At 32.9% G+C, this 19,670-nt stretch overlaps 2 protein-coding genes across 3 annotated transcripts; both read left to right on the top strand.

The window, feature by feature from the left end:
* Positions 1-1,999: 1,999 nt before the first annotated feature.
* LOC128177645 (leucyl-cystinyl aminopeptidase-like) lies at positions 2,000-16,811 on the top strand. Of its 2 annotated transcripts, none has more exons than XM_052844442.1 (15): positions 2,000-2,633; positions 2,722-2,995; positions 3,575-3,698; positions 11,742-11,893; positions 12,649-12,762; positions 12,959-13,081; positions 13,174-13,305; positions 13,405-13,562; positions 13,662-13,744; positions 13,965-14,092; positions 15,728-15,786; positions 15,877-16,030; positions 16,142-16,236; positions 16,345-16,472; positions 16,579-16,811. In XM_052844442.1, the coding sequence occupies exons 1-14, from the start codon at positions 2,125-2,127 to the stop codon at positions 16,448-16,450; spliced, it is 2,211 nt and encodes a 736-aa protein (XP_052700402.1). In that variant the 5' UTR covers positions 2,000-2,124; the 3' UTR covers positions 16,451-16,472; positions 16,579-16,811. The 2 variants fall into 2 exon arrangements, with proteins under 2 accessions (XP_052700402.1, XP_052700403.1); XM_052844443.1 differs by having other exon boundaries at positions 16,345-16,482.
* Positions 4,560-9,764, top strand: LOC128177647 (uncharacterized). Its single transcript, XM_052844446.1, has 13 exons — positions 4,560-4,893; positions 5,397-5,549; positions 5,843-5,887; positions 6,175-6,228; positions 6,471-6,557; positions 6,685-6,982; positions 7,071-7,353; positions 7,468-7,704; positions 7,895-7,971; positions 8,067-8,171; positions 8,286-8,506; positions 8,636-8,800; positions 8,891-9,764. Exons 1-13 carry the CDS (start codon positions 4,697-4,699, stop codon positions 9,141-9,143), a joined length of 2,175 nt encoding a protein of 724 aa, XP_052700406.1. The 5' UTR covers positions 4,560-4,696; the 3' UTR covers positions 9,144-9,764.
* Positions 16,812-19,670: the final 2,859 nt, after the last annotated feature.

Below are 19,670 nucleotides of genomic sequence, written 5' to 3'. Positions count from 1 at the left end.
ATGTATTTAGCATATCCTTAGTTTAACATCTTTTTTTAGTTCAAAGTTTAATTTCCCAGAACAGGAAAAATTTTAAAATAATCTCATTAGACACTTTTGATGCATATAGCGTTCTCGGTTTTATTTTGCTAAGATACTTTCTAGTATGTCATGTCCAATTTGATTCTGATGTCTCTGTCTTAGGTTATGTGTTGAGTTTACATATAATTCATTGATTTCTTGTCATTGTCGTGAAATGTAGAGGAAATATTGTTACTTAGTGTTGTGATTTCCTCTTATCATGGCTACCTTTTAATGATTTTGAACTAAGAGCATAAATGATATGCTTTAATTTGTGTTTCTTATATGATAAGAAAAGTTTGACCTAGTAATTCTGAAGAAAAAAACCTGTTTAACATGATACTCTTTGATACTGTCATATAATTGTGCAATAAGTATGATAATCATTTTTAAAAGGCAGGTTTTTTTTAATCAAAATTATGTCCATTATATGTTTAATAGCTAGGAAAATTATTGTTCTATAATTATTGTTAACATGATTTTACAGCTGTAAATAGCTGACAGCTGCATGCGTAATTTGAAACGCCTTGATATCTAATGGGCACCAGTAATGTCTCGGAAAATTATTTTAACATTCTCTTAAGAAAAAGTAACGTTTAAATTGTATACGGTATGTCTTTTATTTGTTTCCAATGGATATTTAGAAACATATGTATACGCGTTATGATAATCCTTTACAAATGACTTATAGCAAGTTCATATTTATTTATACATGTTGTTTGATATTTAGTTTTTGTTTTGTGGGTATTTTTCATTTGTACATTTTTGTGAATGCTTTCAATCAGTTATGATAATCTTTTTTTACATTTTGATTTGTACAATTAATTTATAAACTGAATATATAAATTACTTAAATTAGATAACAACGTGAAGAATTGATATTTTCAAATTTTCGGGACAACCAGTTATTTAAACAACTGCTGTAATTAAATTAGTGTGTTGTTTCCTCTCCAATATATTATTATTTTAATACTACATGTTCATTTTTGCTATTACCAGCATGCAGATTACTATACCTCTGTGAATGTACTGAGGTTTAAGGTGGTATGGGTCATCTATCGATATAAATAAGGATTCAAGTACATGATAATTAAAATACTTTCTTTAACAGCCCTCTAACCTACTGCGCAACGCTGTTAGGTGACAATAGTGGGAAAGAAACTACTTATATAATTACACTTGGTTTCATTGTTTATTTCGATAAACGTCACAACATGGAAGAGTCCCATACTATGTATGACCTTAAGGAATGATCATATCCAATAAAGCCCGAGGCCTTTTACATAGTTTTGATAACAGTTTTTCCAATAGTTTTAATCACGCACCGACTTTGATTAGCATCTCAGAATACTCAATGAAATCAATGATTCCGTATATTAACATTTACTTGTATTTACATAATTAAATATTGAATTATTGATTGACATTGGTACGTACATTATTCTATTTCGTATAATTATGAAAACCCCCACTTGCGCCCCAATGATTTATGATTTACGTCATTGATGAGCTTAATTATACCTTACTTTGGTAACAAGTGTTATCACTGACAAATGAAGACACTAAAGTAAATATATGATCATACATGCAAATATGCGCATTGTAGAACAATAAACCGTGTTGCTTGCAGTGTTTTCAATTCCTAAAACTAAGATATTATATATGGATAAGATTTTTGTCTATTTTATGATAAATCTATTAATGAACTATAATGCTCGGTGAAATCATACTAATACACAGCACAATATCGTTAAACATATTTCTATAGTTCATATTACAAACAACCATGGCATTACCATGACTCAGAGTTTGACAATGAAAAAATTATTGCTTGGGAACTCTATTTCAAAAAACTGTATAAACATATTATAATTTCGTATAAGTAGGTCCAATTTCCACCAAAATGCTCGAAATTTAACATTAATTTTAAAATGAAAATAAGAATAACAGTAAATGTCCTAAATGATGAAAAATTATTATCACCATTACGTAAAGTATAATATAAGAGTCCTATCTCCACTATATATTAAGATAATTTGATTTTGATCCTCCTCAAAGACAGTCATGGCAAAATTCATTTTACTTATGTTTATTTGTTACTACTGTGGATTAGAACCAATTTTTGGCTTGTTGTCGAAACGAAATGTATCTTCCGAATTTCTGTCCTCTTTGAACCAAGAAGCGTCAGAGGGATTTCTTTGGAATAACACTCGACTTCCACAATCAGTTATTCCATTGGAGTACGATATATTTCTCCATCCCAATCTTACAGAAGCCAGGTTCTCGGGAAAGGTGGAAATCAAATGCGTAATTCGAGAAACAACTAACTTCGTTGTACTTCATTCTAAAGATTTAGTAATTTCTCAGACAACATTGACGACAATCCCTTCCAATGAGCAAAAAGAAGTTCGTATGCAGATGAAAAACGATACTGATCAACTTTTTCTTATAATGGAAGACGCCATTCCGAAAGATGCCGAAATTCTAATCACCATCGTATTCGATGGGATACTGGGCATTAATGGAGACGGGTTTTATTTATCAGAGTTCTTTACATCAAACAAAAGTTCAAGGTATGTTTTTTTATATTGAAATATTGAACAAGTGCCCATCTTAAAGTGTTCTGATATGTTTTATACTCACTGATTGCACGATTCTTAGATACCTAGCTTCCACCCAGTTTGAACCTGCAAGTGCCCGAAAAGCGTTTCCTTGCTTTGACGAGCCCGCTCTGAAGGCCAATTTTTCTATGTCAATTGTCAGGGAGAAAAAACATATCTCTCTCTTCAACATGCCCCGGGTACATTCCATACCAAGGAAAAATAATCTTGTGCTGGACACTTTTCAACAAAGTGTCAAAATGAGCACTTACTTGGTAGCATTTGCAGTTGGTGAATATAAAGGGAAGTCCAAGCTAACGAAATCTGGAGTGAATGTAAGTAAATTTATTACATGTACATGTATTAGCGAAGACAAGGTATTGAATTTGAAATATGCGAAACTTATTTTATTTACCAATAAATTACGAATTAGAATTTAACGGGAATTGAAGTCAATCTTGAAGACATTCTAATCTGAATACATGTACACAAAATAAAGTTTCAGAAAGCATTATACTTTCTGATATAAAAATGATATATTAAAATGATTTATCTTAATGCCCCATGGGGTTCTCATATTCTCAAACATAACTTTTTACCTTCTTAAATCAGCTCTCTAAAAAATCTCCAGAGTGTTACATAATCCACAAGAGCATTTTTGAGAAAGTTATCTCTTTGATCAGAGTATCTATGAACCTTAGGGAGGTTGGATTGTCAACAAATCGACTTAAATTTTAAAGATATCATTTGTTTAGCAATAAGTTAGAAAAGAAAATATGAGTACATTTTATCATTTTATTTTTGTATTTTCCTATATTATTATATTGATATTTTCTGCTAAAGGAGATCAATACAGTCTAAAAATGGAACTTAATCATTTAGCTCTCTTACTTTATTTTTCCCTCACCATCTAGATGACAGTTTACTACGACCGTACGAGTCTGTTGGAAACTGTGGATTTCTCTCTGGATGCTGGTGGGATCATTCTAGACTACTTTAACACTCTGTTTGAAGTATCGTACCCACTACCAAATCTTGGTAATCTTTTTATTAGCTCACCTGAACCGAAGGTGAGTGGATTGTCTGATCATTCCGCTTGTATATAAAATGTAGATTCTAAATTGTTAAAATTGTGACCCCTGGCAAATACTGGGGCCCCAAGATGGGTTCAAAGTTTAAATTTAATAATGTAGATTTTTAATTGTTAAAATTGTGCCCATCGGGCAAATACTTGGGCCAAAAGAGGAGTTCAAAATTTGAAATAGATACAGGGAAAAGTTTAAAAATCTTCTCAAAACTAAATTGGCACAATTTGTGATATTACTATGCAAGCATCATCAAATAGTGTAGATTCATGTTGTTAAAATTATGACCCCCGGACTAAAACTGATCACGCCCCAAGAGGGGATCATAATACATGTATAACATAGAAATAAGAAAAGTATCGGAAAAATGTTTTAAAAACTTATATAGAATGGTACAAGGAACTGGTCTTCCTGTTAGCAATGAAGACTATGGGCCGCTTATGTTTGTTGGGGAAAGGATGAGGGGGCTTTTCGAGTAGCGGTAAAAAAAATGTTTTTTACGTTTTTCTCAGTCCCAATAAAGTCTAAAATTGTTTGTCAATGGAAGAAAATATTTTTAAAAAATCGAAAAAAAAAACTCGGGACTACATGCATTTCTCACCAATAAAAATTTCGGAAATCTCTTTCTTTTAAATTACTGATGGAAAAAAAATGGTCGTGTAAAATCTTTTAATGAAATTAATCTTTTAAACCCTTATAAATTACAGTATATAATTATTATTAAAGCTATACACGCGATAATTTGCGTCAATTTTAAAGTATGGTGAAAAAATATATTTTTGTTTAGTAATAAAAGTTACACAAATGCTGTAAATTACAACGCTGAAATCGATCGCGGTAAAAAGAAATATAATTTTGATTATTTATTTTCCTGCCAGGAAAGTAATGCCTCTTTTTGAATATTAATCTATCACGTGATACCGATTGCCAAATTTAGGCTAGTAAACAAATATGGCGTCAAGAAAGCGAGGTAGACCATTTGGTACTCAATTGACCTTATCTGAAAGAAAAGAGCGTAAAAGGAAGTCGGAAAGAGAAAGAAGCAGAGAGAAGATTTATATAGGGGAACATTCTGAGCGATGGAACAGATTAAAGGACCAGCTGAAGTTTACATTCAACTTTGAATTGGCGGGGTTTCTGCTTGATAGGTTTGTAACTAAGTTTAGTTTGTTTCTCTGCGAAGATTGAATCTTTATAACTATGGTAATAGAAAAATTAGTGTAAAAAAATGAATGTTTAAGTCGAAATGAGTTTTCAAGCAGCAATCAATAGTGGTATTACACGTTTATCTATCGTAAAATCAATGTTATACAGATCGTGAGGCCCCATAAGGGAAAATTTTATTGCTATTTCATTTATCTTTCAAATCGTAATACGTTTCATAGAATTTATAAAAGTGATAAGAATAGAATGACGTGTGAACAAGTCTAGGTATATGAAAATACAAATCATCAAAGAAAAGCATGTTTTATATGATAGTTTACAAAGTAATAGAACACATGAACAGACGTGCATGATTTCTCATCTTATAGCATATTTGCAGGGTGATGTTTATGTACTAATTACAGATAAATGTTTTGTAGCAGTTAATGTTAAAATTTCTCTACCAAGAGCCATAATTATTATATGGTTGCAGTTGAATCTTTACTAGGTATGATCAAAGCCAGCCGACAGTTAAACATGTAGCCTCTTCAACCCCTATGCATTGCCAGGCAGGTACATCAAGGCTTTTTAAAGAACAGTTCATGCAGCCAATCATGTCTGATATTTCTGCAGCAGAATCAGGAAATGCAGCCTCTGATACGTATGTTAAGACAGATTGAAATATTTAGTACATTAATTATCCTAATTATTTATTTTTTCATGTTTTATATAACCAAAATTCATTTGGATGCATTCAAATTTAAAAATTATAATTCCTCAAGTTATTTATTATCAAAAGGTCATAATTTCACATTTTAGATTTATAAATCATTTTCTAAATGACTCTCATCCCATTTGCATAACGGAAAACGGAGATAAGCACGAGCCCTATGGGCCTCCATGGCACGGAGAAGGATATGTTAAATTATGTTGGTCTATTTTTTTTTTTTGCAGAGGGGTTTCAGGTGTTGAGGAACTTGAACCAGGTCCATCAAGCAGGTTTGAACTTAATTAGAATTGTAATTAAAACCAAATTTATTTTTTTTTAAGTAAGAAGTGCGAAATGAAATAATATATGTGTTAAATATTGCAATTAGTAATGCATGTAATTTACATAATTATTGAATGATCATTTCAATCCAAGTATCATGATTAATTTTGTATTTAAAAAGATTGCTTATCACGTACATATGAAGTACATGTACTTACTTCAATTGAAATAGTTTTCTAAATAAAGAAATTTTGATTTGTATAAACATAAAAAATCATTTATTTATTTTTTACAGTAAAAAAAGCAAAGGAACATTTAAGTATGCCTCATCATTCCTGAACCCATCAGAGTGAGTAGAAGTCAAATTTTTTATTTTACTTTTATAAAAAAGAAATATTAAAAATCATGTTAGGTGTAAAGATTTTTTTATCATGCCCCGGATCTGAGCAAGGTCAGAATCACATTGTCATCAATTAACATTAGATAGCATTTATCAAAAGCGCGATTAGTTCTTTCTCATGCAGTTGTATTTAATTTCATATAATTTTACAAGTATGTTTTATCTAATATGGATTGAATATTGTATTTTAGATTAAGTATCGACATTACGGAGGAATCTGATGCCTTGGAAGGAAGTGATGATGAAACATACTACCCGAGTTTCAACATATCAATTGGGTAATAATTGAATTGTAAAAATACAATATTTTGAAACATGCATGCAGATTGTTTTGTTTATATAATTGATTACCAGATATAGAAGTACTACTTTCACAAACATTAAAAAAATTACTTCTATTTATAGACCACGAGATGTTACAGGCATTGAGGACTGTCCATGTGAAGAGGCAGTGTTCCCAAGAGAAGATGATGACGAAGAGGAGGTTGACAAGGAAGAAGCAGAAATTGGTCCGTTAATATGCAGAGTTCTATGTCCTGATGATTTTGACCAGCTTTTAGACAGTCATACTGCCCTCGTATATCTGCAGCAACTGAAAGCCCTAGCTATGAAGAAGGTAGACCCATTGTGCAAGGTCAAGGGATGTGGTGGAGTTCTTGACATTGGGATAAAGAATATAGGCTCTGCAGTGTATTTAAAATGGGTAAGATTTTTGTTGAATGGAAAGCTAAATTCAAAAGTATACACAATATTGTTGAAAATCAAAGTTTATTTATTTTTCATTGTTTCAGATATGTCCAAACTCTCATGTAGCGGAAACATGGTGCTCCCAGCCAGTCTTTAACCGAGGGTTACATGGTGGAGACCTGCTTATTTCCTCTGCCATTTTATTTTCTGGAAATAATTTCAACAAAATTGAATTATTTGCCAGATTTCTTCATATGGGCTTTCCAAGTCAGTCCTCCTTCACCAAGCTTCAGAGGAAATATTTGGTGCCTGCTGTTGATGACCTTTGGGAGGAAAAGCAGGGAGAAATGACAGCAGAGATGGCAGACAAAGATCTTGTACTTCTTGGTACATGTATTTATATACATTTTTGTTGTGACAATGTTTGTGGGTCAATGCACTGTTAAATACATGTAATTTCCATAGTGCAAGAAAATCTAATTAATTGCAAATATTTTACAGGAGATGGCAGGATGGATAGTCCAGGACACTGTGCTCAGTATTGCACTTACACTTTCATGGAGAATGACAGCAAGAAAATCATATCTGTCAAAACAATGGACAAAAGAGAAACTGAGCGAAAAAGTGCAAACCTGGAGAAATTAGGCTTCATTAGAGGAATGCAAGATGTCCGCGAGAGAGGGTTACAAGTAAAAGAAGTTGTGACAGATGCCCACCTCCAGATAGGTGCCATGATGAGTAAGTTCCACTTTAAGGAGTACTACAGTCTATTTCTTCATTTATTACAAAGCAATTTCATCTATTGTAAATCATGTGTGTCTGGCCTATTTGTATATTTTATGAATGTACAATATGAATAAGATTTGCTCAAAGTAAATACATTATAAAGTTCATTTTAGTTTAAAGAAAAATCTTTATTTTCTTACAGAAAAAGACTACAAAGAAGTTAAACATAGTCATGATATATGGCATGCTGCGAAGAACCTTGGCAAAAAGCTGATTGCAGTGAGTCTCTATATTCCTAATTTTGAAGTTTTGTCAAAGTGCATACAGTTACTTTTTACTCTTTTGAAATATCAATATTTTGTTTTACTTCACAGGCTGGGCAAGGTAAAAACTGCAGAGAGCTTCAAAAGTGGTCCAAGGACATTGTAAACCAGTTCTGGTATACATGTAAAATTGCAAATGACTTGGATGAGTTCGTGGTAAGGGTTGTGCACTTCATATATTTTTACTTATCATTATGTATCTAACCTCATGTAATATTATATTTCTTTGTACAATATATTGTAATTGGTGTTTTTTTTCTAATTTTAAAGGGAATATGGGCAGGTGTTCTCCACCATGTTGTTGGGAAACATGAATGGTTTTTGCCATACAGCGATGCTGGACCAAGCTCCTGCAGACACGATCCCATCAGTGAGGATACAATGCGGGACAAAGAGTGGATGAAGAAAGGCAGCCCACCCCACGAGGCACTCAGAAAAATTGTCCTTGACAAACGATTTCTTCACAATATCCCATACTATCTTAATTTCAGGTACAATAGAAAAGCATTTTATGTGTATATCATTTCAAATTATGAAGTTCACAAGACATGATAAACACATGTTATGTACATGTAATACTGTAGAACTGAGTTCATATATACTTGTATTTTTTTATATAGAAGTACAGCTGAGCTGGAGAGCTACCATAACCACATGCTAATGTACTCCTCCAAGAGGTATGCTTATACCCCACCAGTGTACAGAGCAAGGAGTATTTTGGCTGCTTTGGATTTTAATGAAAATGTGAACAGGGAGCCAATAATGAATAGAGATGGGACAATCAGGTATGTTCACTCATACATGCATGCACAATATATGTACTTGTATTGGTACATAGGAGTTTTCTATATTAATGTATATTCATCCAATTGTAGACTGCAGAGGACGTACAATAAGAAGTCTGGGCGATGGTCGGTGTACCCAGTGAAGGAAAGAAAGAAGTATGGTCATGTGTCCATTCTTTTACAAAAGGTCCTTGAAAAACGAGTTGCAGACAGAGAGGGATTTCATGGACGACTTGAATTAGAAGAAGATGACCCAAGAAGAATTTCCAAGACGATTGCCCCTATCATACCACCGCCTTCAATTCAACTGGCTGAGGAAAAGAAATCAAGATTTGAAAACTAACTATTGATTCAAAATGGGGGGGGGGGTTATACCGTTTCTTCCTTATTTGTATGTCAGTCTGTCCACAAAAAATTTCTGTCATATTTTCCTCAGCAACTAGTAATTGCAGATGCTTGAAAAATTTAACACTCTTTATTTAGGTGATATGCCATATGATGGGTATTTCATTTTTGTATAAATCGGGCATTAATTTCCTGTTAAAAGATAACTTAAATTTCATACTAGTAAATTTTTTGAAAGAATTCTCTCAAATTGAATATTTTAACACACACTCTGTTTAGGTCTGTCATATAATGGAACTCATTTTTACACAAATGCAATATCAATTCCATGTCAATTTAACTGTTGACTGCTTATTTTGAATTATTCTTACCAGAACTGTTATATCACCAGTGGGCATTGATTTACAGGTATCTTGTTCACTTTGGAAATTGTCTGTACTATTATTTGTAATTATGATATATATTGACATTAATTTGTAATTCATAGTTGTTATGGTTAAGAATGTCAAGAGAGTTACTAAAATCATAAAAAGAAAGTAACAAATCAAATGAATTTTGTTTGATTTACTCATAGACAATGTGATATGTAGATAATTTCTTAAGGAGCATCCGTCACTTCACCCCAGTCGAGATGGAATAAATCCAACATATTGTCCATATTGGTCTGGATATTTGTCTCTAATGGTCCATACACAGCAGCTTGGTATGATTCGCCTCACACCTACACCAAGGCGTCCATGATGCCACAGGATGAATTGACGGTATGCAGCATGACGCTTGCCCTTGTTGTAATCTTCATCCTGTGGCAAAGCAAGCACATCTTGCCTATACATCTGGGCAATTTGGAGGACCAGTTCATCCATAACAAGAAGATTGAAATCCTGTAAAAATATTTATATAAATATTAAATGAGTATCTTGTGCCCTATGATCTGCAATTCCCACCTTATTTGAAACAGAAAATTGGTATATATTAAAATATAAATAAATGTACATAAACTTACAGGCAACTGAGATTGGCACTGGTTTGGGGGTCTCCCACAACAAATCCTCTCAGCCTGTGTAGGCATGTCTCTACACCTTAAGCAGCTACACCAACTTGGCGTCTGGTCAGTGGGCTGAGGATGGAATCCTCCATGTGGGGCGTGGTGACCATCAATAATCTGCATAAACAGACTTGGGTGTTTCTCACCAGCTTTAAGGAGCAATTCCTTTCTTTCCTCATCTGTCATCTCTTCAATGAATGCCTGTAATATAAACGGTAGTGAAACTAAACAATTTGATAATATAAATAATGTATAAAAAAAAAACACCCATATCTACCTTCGCACATTCATTGCTACCACAAATTATACGTACTTGAAAATTCCTTTGTCTCTCCTGAAGAGCCTGCGCTGCTAAATCTCCTCTATGGAGTCCTCTCGTGCCTGAGTGACCACCTCTTGTTCCTCTTCCGGATGGTCTTCCTCTCCCTCTTCCCCTGCCTCTTCCCGTTCCACGTCGCACTGGGCTCGAAGTTGAGCTGGAGTCGCTGTCCCATTTCTGTTCCTTTCTTGGTCTTAAACTTCTTCTTACTGGACTTCCACTAGAACTTGCCTACAAAGTTTAAGAACTGAGTATGAAAGCTGTGAATACCAACAATAATGGTGGTTTTCAAATAATTTGTTATATATATGATCAATAAGCCTAGAGTATCCAACAAACCAGGGATGTATACTGGTGTATATGTATGCTTAATGTGTGTGTAAAAAGTAAACAAAACGAGTGTAGAAGTTTATAACATTAGTATGCATGTGTAGTTCCAACACAAAAAAAGAAATAATATCTCTCAGACTCATACGAACTGTGACTTTTTAAAATTATAAGAAGAGTGCATAATATAAATTCATGGATTACTCAGTAATTCACTTATTATAAATTCCATACAATATATGCTTTACCAGCTGTTTACTGTTTTGAACGGCTGTGAAATACAAAAAAATAGATATTTTGCTGATCAAATATATGCTTACTAAAAGAAGGGTAAAATTATTAATTTTTGTATAGCATATATTGATTCGTTATACTGAGTGTGAACGAGACAGAACAAGCGACGAAGTTTTATGTATTCCCTTTAAGGTGCCCCATATTTCCCCTATATATAGATCGTACATACACATTCAAGAGCTATAGTAGGGTTATTGTAAACGACAGACGTTTTGCACTTATAACCAATGATAAAATTTAAAACCTATAACTTTTTAACATGTGCATTAAAAAGAGAGATATGTAATTTCGATTCATAAAGCAATCATAACAACTGAACAACCTACCTCTTCTTCCATCTTTATTTCCCGCGGACATGCGCAATGAAGATCTTTACGCACTTCCTTCATCAATATTCATGAGAATGTGTCGAATTCCTAATTGCAAATTACGCTTAATTTCTTTGTTATTTCAATTATTTATTTTGTAAAACTTTGTGGAACGTATTATTTTATACCACTTAACACTTTTCTCCATTCGTGGGATCGTTCTTTAATGCGAAAAAAATCGATTTTTTCATCGCGTGTATAGCTTTAATGATTGATTGATGATTGGATAATTGATTTTGATAGACATGATTGCTGTTCCTTACCACATAGCGGCCGCAATGGAAAACTGGGGGTTGATAACCTATAGAAAGCCATATCTAGTTATACCTATAAACTCGGGATACGGAAGGAAGTATAGAGCGGCGTCAGTCATAGCCCACGAAATTGCTCATCAGGTTGAATATATAACCACTTTTTAAAGATACAATAAATGGATGGATCAATGTCGTGTTATGGAAAATCATGTAGAATAATTATTCATATAAAATATAAGCTCACTTTTATTTGATTTCACATATGAAATATAGTTCATTGCATTAACAACATTTAATTTGTCTTATTTTCATTTTTTTGAATCATGCATAAAACGTTTCAACTCGGTTTTGCCAGCAATTCAATTTTAGCACACACTTTTCGGCATAATGTTGAAATGTTTATTAACAGATTTATATTTACATTTAAAAATTGTGACCAATCAAATGAATCTAGCTGAGCCTTTGATCTTTGCTATTTATTTCTTAGCTGAAAATTGAATATATTCAGAATGACACAGAAAACTATCAAAAGCATACATGTGGGAGTAATTATAGTCTTAATCAGTAACAATTTGTTAATGAAATTATATCACAGTAAAACTTATAGATACAGTGGTCATTTCACTGCTGCTTTGAGTCATCGTCGTGGCACTATGTTTAAGCAAACTTTTCGCTCTTTTACATCCAAAAGACCAAGTCCATTTACTGTGGGGTTATTATTTATAGACAGCAGTTTCGAATTGTAATGTTGTTTCTGATTCTGGCAGTTTGTTGATCTGATGATATTTGAGTCGTATTCTATTGTATAACTGTAAGTTTTTCAATTAAGATAAAAAGCCTTTGGTTAAGAAGAATTAAAAATAGTTCATGAATAAGTGATTTGAAGTTTATTTCAGTGGTTTGGAAACATAGTAACTATGCAGTGGTGGGATGATCTATGGTTGAATGAGGGAGTCGCTTCCTTCATGCAATATTTAGGACTTCAAGCCTTTGATAACGAATGGAGCATGGTATATTCAATTAATTTCATTTTTTTTTAATGACATAAAAATGACATTCAGCACACCTAATTCGTACAGAAGCGGTTTAACTAGTCTTATGTTAATCAGATTGAATTTATTTCATCTTTTTTTTTATTGATAACGGATGATTTTTATTATACCAATCATCTTTTGATCATTACTAGTATGTTTTTTTATATTTCAGGAAAACTTTTTTACTGAGAAAATTAACTCAATGATGAGCGAAGACTTCACGAATTCTCGAGCATTAAATCAACCAGTTGCTGTTCCCGATTTTAGTATATTTAACGGCGTCACTTATGCTAAAGTAGGAAATATTCAAATATAAATTGACACATTAAACCCAATTCATTAACATGATATATTTGTTGGTTCTAAAGTTTACTACTTTATTTATAGGGAGCTTCAATCGTGCGCATGGTCAGAGGCTTGCTTGGCGAAAAAGCCTTTATGAACGGAATAAAAACCTACTTAAACCAGAACAAATATAGCAATGTGGTCAGCGATGATTTATGGCAAGCTTTATCAAACGTAAGTTTTGGATACAAATTACATTAAATGATAAATATTTTAGCAGATATGGCGACTAAGGACTTTCAAATAATATTCTATTCATATTGAATTTTCTAGTCTTCTGATGATGGCATAGACCTGAAAGCTGTCATGAGTATTTGGATGGGGGAGAGGGCATATCCTCTTGTGACTGTCCGTCGAAATCAGTCTGAGATCCGGATATCCCAAGAACCATTTATCTTGAAGAACAACACGACCAGTCGTACCACACCTATGTACATTACCACACTAGCCCATGACATTCACTTCAGTTGTTTAAGCCTTAATGGTGATATCAATATACTTGATTTAATTTGCGGGTTTTTTTTTTATAGATGGACAATTCCCTTTCAATACGGAATATTGGACCAACATGGGCATTTTTCAAGAAAAATGTTTTTGTTGCGTGAAGAAACAGGTAATATGAAAAATGCTTGAATAGTTCATGTCTAGTACTAGTATTAAACCTCTACATATATGTAGAGACTTGAAATAAAGATGTCGTTGTGATCTATGGGTTCAATGAGCAGATGTTAATGTACTATACATGTACTCAATAAAATAAAGTGTTGTACGCAGATGTACATGCATTGCAAACTTTATAATCATGACTTTATTATTTGATTTTTTTTTCGCAGCAACTATCAAAATAAGTGGTCATTTCAAACTCGTAAAAGGTAACTATAGAGATGATGGATATTACAGGGTGAACTATGACCCTGAATCTTGGAAAGCAATTACCGATCAGCTTATGACAAATCATGAGGTAAACAAAAATTCCAAAAGCCACGACAAATTTCAATCACATATACTAAAGATATACAATTATCATAATATCCATTCCCATCAGAGCTTCGTTACAACACACAACACCATCACACTCACAAGGGAAACTATAAGGATCTGTTTTACAACAAGCATCAGAGGAATGCACACTACTTTACATGTAACATCAACTCCACTGCCATAAAATTACAACCAATTATAAACAAACACTAATTAAACCATAATCAACAGCAGCTGCATTAAACCACCATTGTCATTACCTTCAAATTTATACTATATCTTCATTTTAATAATCACCAGGACCATTACAACCATCGTAGTACCACTCTCGGCAAAGCTTGAAACAGTGGCATATCAATCACAACTTGATCAACATTAGTATCACAACCTGACGCGCGATTTCGTTGAGAGCAACTAGAGGTCTTCTCTTTGAATGCAGCATAAAATAGATTATTGGGATACATATGGATGGTCTTTACTATCAGTTCTTAACTTTTCACCAAATTCCATTTAACCCTCTATAGGGATTTCACTAGACATATAAGTTTACTTAAAAAGTATTTTAATTTCTGATAAAATAAAACCTGAAATTAGTAAAATATATCATTCAAAAGATAAAATCATAAATCCTAACACAATTAACATCACAGTATGTTTAATATCAGTATCATTATCATTATGAACGCAATATTATCATTCCGTTATCACAACAGCATGAAAAACAGCAATGGCCACTATCAGCACCACTTCAACCATTTTTTTCTTTCTTAATATTTGAGAAATAAAGTACGAGTTTTCGTGAATGTTGCAGAATAACCTCCGAGGTCGAGAAATGTTGTTTAGAAAGCCGAGGCGGTATTATATTTCAAACAACATTTCGAGACCGAGGAGGTTATCCTGCAACATTCACGATAACAAGAACTTTATTTCTATTTTACTAACAGCCCAATATTTCTACAGATCGTTTCTCCTATAGAGAAGATCTAGGTCATTTTGACGGATGTTCCGTGTAACCCCAATGGTTTTGTTAGTAATGTTTACGTTTGTATCGATCAAAGGAATCACATGCAGAAGACAGAATTTTTCTTTGGATTTTCAATACTGTTTACGTATTTATAAAATATCTTTGAATCATATTCCTAATATTTTAAGGTAATTAAATACGATTCATACTACTACACGTTATATATTTTATGTAAAAACACGCAGTGAAAATGTGTTAGGGAGGTGCTAGGAACCGCCGCATTGATTTCTTAAAAATAAACATTTGAGGCAATACACATCGTTTTGTCTGGAACTAACACGTGGAATTGATATAGTTTTAAAACTTTTTACGGTTTCAAGTTGTACTTTCATGGTCAGTGTGAGACAAATATGTATTTCTGATCTGATAATTTACTGCTGACGTTTGTGGTACATTGGAGAATAATGTCCGCGGCATCTCTTTGATCTCGGCAATAACTGTAGTAAAATGAAAAATATCATAACAATTGTACAAACATCAGAAATTAAAAAAAACCTAATATTCAACTTACAATTACTTGACAACCAAATATATTACGATTATTCTGCTACTCATACCCTACCTTTGTTTTGAATATGTATCTATTTTTAGATTTTTTCACCGGGAGATAGAGCACATTTGCTGAACGATGCCGTTAGTATTTTTGCAAGGTATGCAAAAAAATTTAAATGTATATAATGCATATGTATAAAAGTATATAACAAACTTTAAAATAATAAACTGTAGATGCAATGTTACAGAACCAAACCCTTGAATATGTCGGTTGTTATGGACTTGTTAAATTACATGGAAAAGGAAACAGATTTTCTACCCTGGTTCTCAGCTTCTCATTCATTCGGGATCCTGATCAAATTAAGACTGAAAGACATCAAACCCGAAGTTAAAGTTCTAATGGTAATTTTGTTAACAGCGCTTTAATAATGAGTTCTTTTTTATTATAAAGTTGACAATAATGATTTTTTTTTCTTTCTTCAACAAGTAAAAGTTATTTTCTCTCAATGACAGCAAAAGTTTGCTACAGTAGCCACCAAAGCATTAGAATTGATCGAGAACCAATTGCAAGCAAAGGAAAACAATAAGGGTTATAAGGATGCTATGAAGTAAGTAACATGTACACAAAAGATAACTTTGCTTAACAGTAATATCGATGGAATAGTAATAAAAATGTTACATGAAAAATACCTACACAAATGATATATCCTCTCTAGGGAATATATGGTGAATCTGATCAGGAGGATAAATTCAAGAGTGAGCGACAGTTACCCAAGTACTCTAAGACCTTCCACTGATAAATTCACCCAGAAGATGGACTAGATGATAAAGCTATGCATCGAAGGTATTTATATGTATGTATGTGGCGATGTTACCTCGTTTCCTGTTTTAAGTTTTGTTATGCTAGTTTTATTACAAACGATATATAATGGTAAATATTTTTATTACAGCAACTGCATTGATGACTATGAGATGGAATATTATCAGATTTCGACTACTTGACGAAATTTACTCCAATTAAATACATTGTATTTTGGATTAGATTTATTTTACCTCTTAAATCATATGCATCCATAAAAATTAGCACGCTTTGTTTGCTTGATAAATGTACATTCTGCCTATCAAATGCACGCACCTTCAAACTGTTAAATATTAATATATCATTAAAAAAGTATTAATTGTGTTTTGTTTTTGTTTTATTTCAGTTTTAGTATTCTAAAGTTCAAAGATTTGCTTCCCTTTAAACATAAATAATTCTAGTCTTGTGATAAAATGTAACACAAGATGAGGAATAGTAATACTACCAGAAGTAATAACGTATTGATTATTTTTTGTATGAACAAAATACATGTAAGACACCCTGTTAGAACCAATAATAATACAGCTCTTAAAGCATACTTGCATATATAGTTATTTTCGTACCTTGTTTTTTACCTTCTACACTTACAAACAGTTTTGCCTCCTCTTGAATTCGCCCAGACACAGTTATTTACAGAGAGATAATCTAAGACATTGGGATTTGTCTAGTTTTAAATACGTCCGTTGACACTAAGGGCGAACGGGGCTAAAATGATATGGGTGAGAAAATTTCCCTGTACATCGTATGAACTGTAATTTTATTTGATCGTGGGTTTTTTTGAAGCCTTATAAGTTTAATAATACAATTCAATTTTTATGTTGTAAATTACAAATTTCCAAAGATAAATTCCATCATGGAAATTGCATCGTATTTAAGGTCTTCCGTTTCCAACGGAAGACCTTATAGTGATTGTAATGTTTCTTATTAAGGTCTTCCGTTTCCAACGGAAGACCTTATAGTGATTGTAATGTTTCTTATTATTATTATTATTATTATTATTATTTTTTTTTGTCCGTTTTTTGTCCGCAAGATTTCTCAGAGATGGCTGGATGGATTTTCTTGAAATTTATAGGAATGACAGAAAATTATAATATCTCTAGGCGTTTTTTTCATTTTTTCAAAATTCACTTCCTGTCGTCCGTTTCCTGTCCCGCGACAAAAAGCTATGGACAATGAGATCTCAGAAACGATAAAGACTTGAACATCCAAACTTTGAGGGATGATAGACCTATAGTTGTAGATGTGTTTAAACTATTTTGTTTTGTTCGTCGTAACTTCCGGTCGTCACCGGAAGCTCTTCAAAAATTATGCTTTTACGCATTTAATATATTTCTCGGAGAATTGAAATATAAGTATAAATGCTTACATATGTCATCTATCCGATGATTAATAAACATAAAAATTCTACTTCCGGTGAGATATCTCAAATATCTCATGAAGCCTTTTTTAAAGTAAATGTTTGAACCCCGAGATCTCAGAAACTGTAAGTGATCAAAACACGAAACTTACAGGGATGATAGACATTTGATAGAAGATGTGTTTAACCGTTTTTATTTGGTTGACCGTCACTTCCGGTCCACACAGGAAGAGTTCAAACAAATCAAGTTTTTTAAAAGTTTAACTCGATTTTTCAGAGATGCATGGATGGATCTTCTTGAAATTTATAGGACTGATAGAGAACGAAAATATCTCTAGGAATTTTTTTCATTTTTTCAAAATTCCCTTCCTGTCGTCCGTTTCCTGTCCCGCGATAAAAAGCTATGGACAATGAGATCTCAGAAACGATAAAGACTTGAACATCCAAACTTTGAGGGATGATAGACCTATAGCTGTAGATGTGTTTAAACTTTTTTGTTTTGTTCGTCGTAACTTCCGGTCGTCACCGGAAGCACTTCAAAAATTATGTTTTTACGCATTTTATTTCTTTAACACTGAAATGATATAAAGGTATAAACGCTTTCATATGTCATCTATCCGATGATTAATAAACAAAAAAAATTACTTCCGGTGAGATATCTCAAATATCTCAGGTAGTCTTTTTAAAACAAATATTATGAAAGCGAAGTCTCATAAACTGTAAGTGACCAAGACACAAAACTGACACGGATGATAGACATTTGATAGAAGATGTGTTTAACCGTTTTTATTTTGTCAACCGTCACTTCCGGTCCACACCGGAAGAGTTCAAACAATTCATGTTGTTTAAGAGATTTGCTGCTTCTGTTTGACAAAGTAAGACAAATTGATAGTCAATTAAGTCCTGTTGTCTAATGGTTATGAAATACTGAGAGAAGCAATGTCTTACAGTTAAATTGATACATGTATGTCAAAACGGAAGACCTTTTTGTTGCTTTTGCAACAAGAGTCTAGTTATTATTATTTTTTTTTTTTCCTTTTTTTGTCCACAAGATTTCTCAGAGATGGCGGGATGGATTTTCTTGAAATTTTCAGGACTGATAGAAAATGATAATATCTCTAGGCGTTTTTTTCATTTTTTCAAAATTCACTTCCTGTCGTCCGTTTCCTGTCCCGCCACAAAAAGCTATGGACAATGAGATCTCAGAAACGATAAAGACTTGAACCTCCAAACTTTGAGGGATGATAGACCTATAGTTGTAGATGTGTTTAAACTATTTTGTTTTGTTCGTCGTAACTTCCGGTCGTCACCGGAAGCACTTCAAAAATTGTGGTTTTTCGCATAAAATTCATTTTCGATAAAATAAATATATAAGTATAAATCTATGCATAGGTTATCTATGCGATGTTAACTCAACAAAAAATTTCGACTTCCGGTGAGATATCTTAATTATCTCAGGTAGCTTTTTTGAAACACATTTTGTACAAACGAGATCTCAGAAACTTTAAGTGATCAAAGCACAAAACTTTCATGGATGATAGACATTTGATTGAAGATGTGTTTAACCGGTTTCGTTTTGTCTTCCGTCACTTCCGGTCCACACAGGAAGAGTTCAAACAAATCGAGCTGTTTATCAGTTTAACTTATTTTCATTGATATTTGTAGTGTGCTGGATGAGAAATGAGTACAAAGGGCAAGTTTACAAGATATATTAAATACAATTTAGATTGAGCACTTCCGTTTGTCCGTTTCCTGTCCCGCGTTGAAAAAGCTTGTATCAACGAGATCTCAAAAACGGTAAAGACTTGAACATCCAAACTTGTGGG

The sequence above is a fragment of the Crassostrea angulata genome, chromosome 3, assembly GCF_025612915.1.
Source record: "Crassostrea angulata isolate pt1a10 chromosome 3, ASM2561291v2, whole genome shotgun sequence".
Lineage (NCBI taxonomy): Eukaryota > Metazoa > Mollusca > Bivalvia > Ostreida > Ostreidae > Magallana > Magallana angulata.
The sequence above is the reverse complement of the archived record's forward strand: the minus strand, read 5'-3'. Positions and strand labels throughout refer to the sequence as shown.

Excerpts from the sequence above, each read along its gene's own strand:
- LOC128177647 (XM_052844446.1), top strand. The coding sequence starts at position 4,697 with ATGGCGTCAAGAAAGCGAGGTAGACCATTTGGTACTCAATTGACCTTA. Across the intron at positions 5,888-6,174 it reads GAACCAGGTCCATCAAGCAG|TAAAAAAAGCAAAGGAACAT; the intron begins GTTTGAACTTAA and ends TATTTTTTACAG. Across the intron at positions 7,705-7,894 it reads CCAGATAGGTGCCATGATGA|AAAAAGACTACAAAGAAGTT; the intron begins GTAAGTTCCACT and ends ATTTTCTTACAG.
- LOC128177645 (XM_052844442.1), top strand. The coding sequence starts at position 2,125 with ATGGCAAAATTCATTTTACTTATGTTTATTTGTTACTACTGTGGATTA. Across the intron at positions 11,894-12,648 it reads CCCACGAAATTGCTCATCAG|TGGTTTGGAAACATAGTAAC; the intron begins GTTGAATATATA and ends AGTTTATTTCAG. Across the intron at positions 13,563-13,661 it reads ACCAGTCGTACCACACCTAT|ATGGACAATTCCCTTTCAAT; the intron begins GTACATTACCAC and ends TTTTTTTTATAG.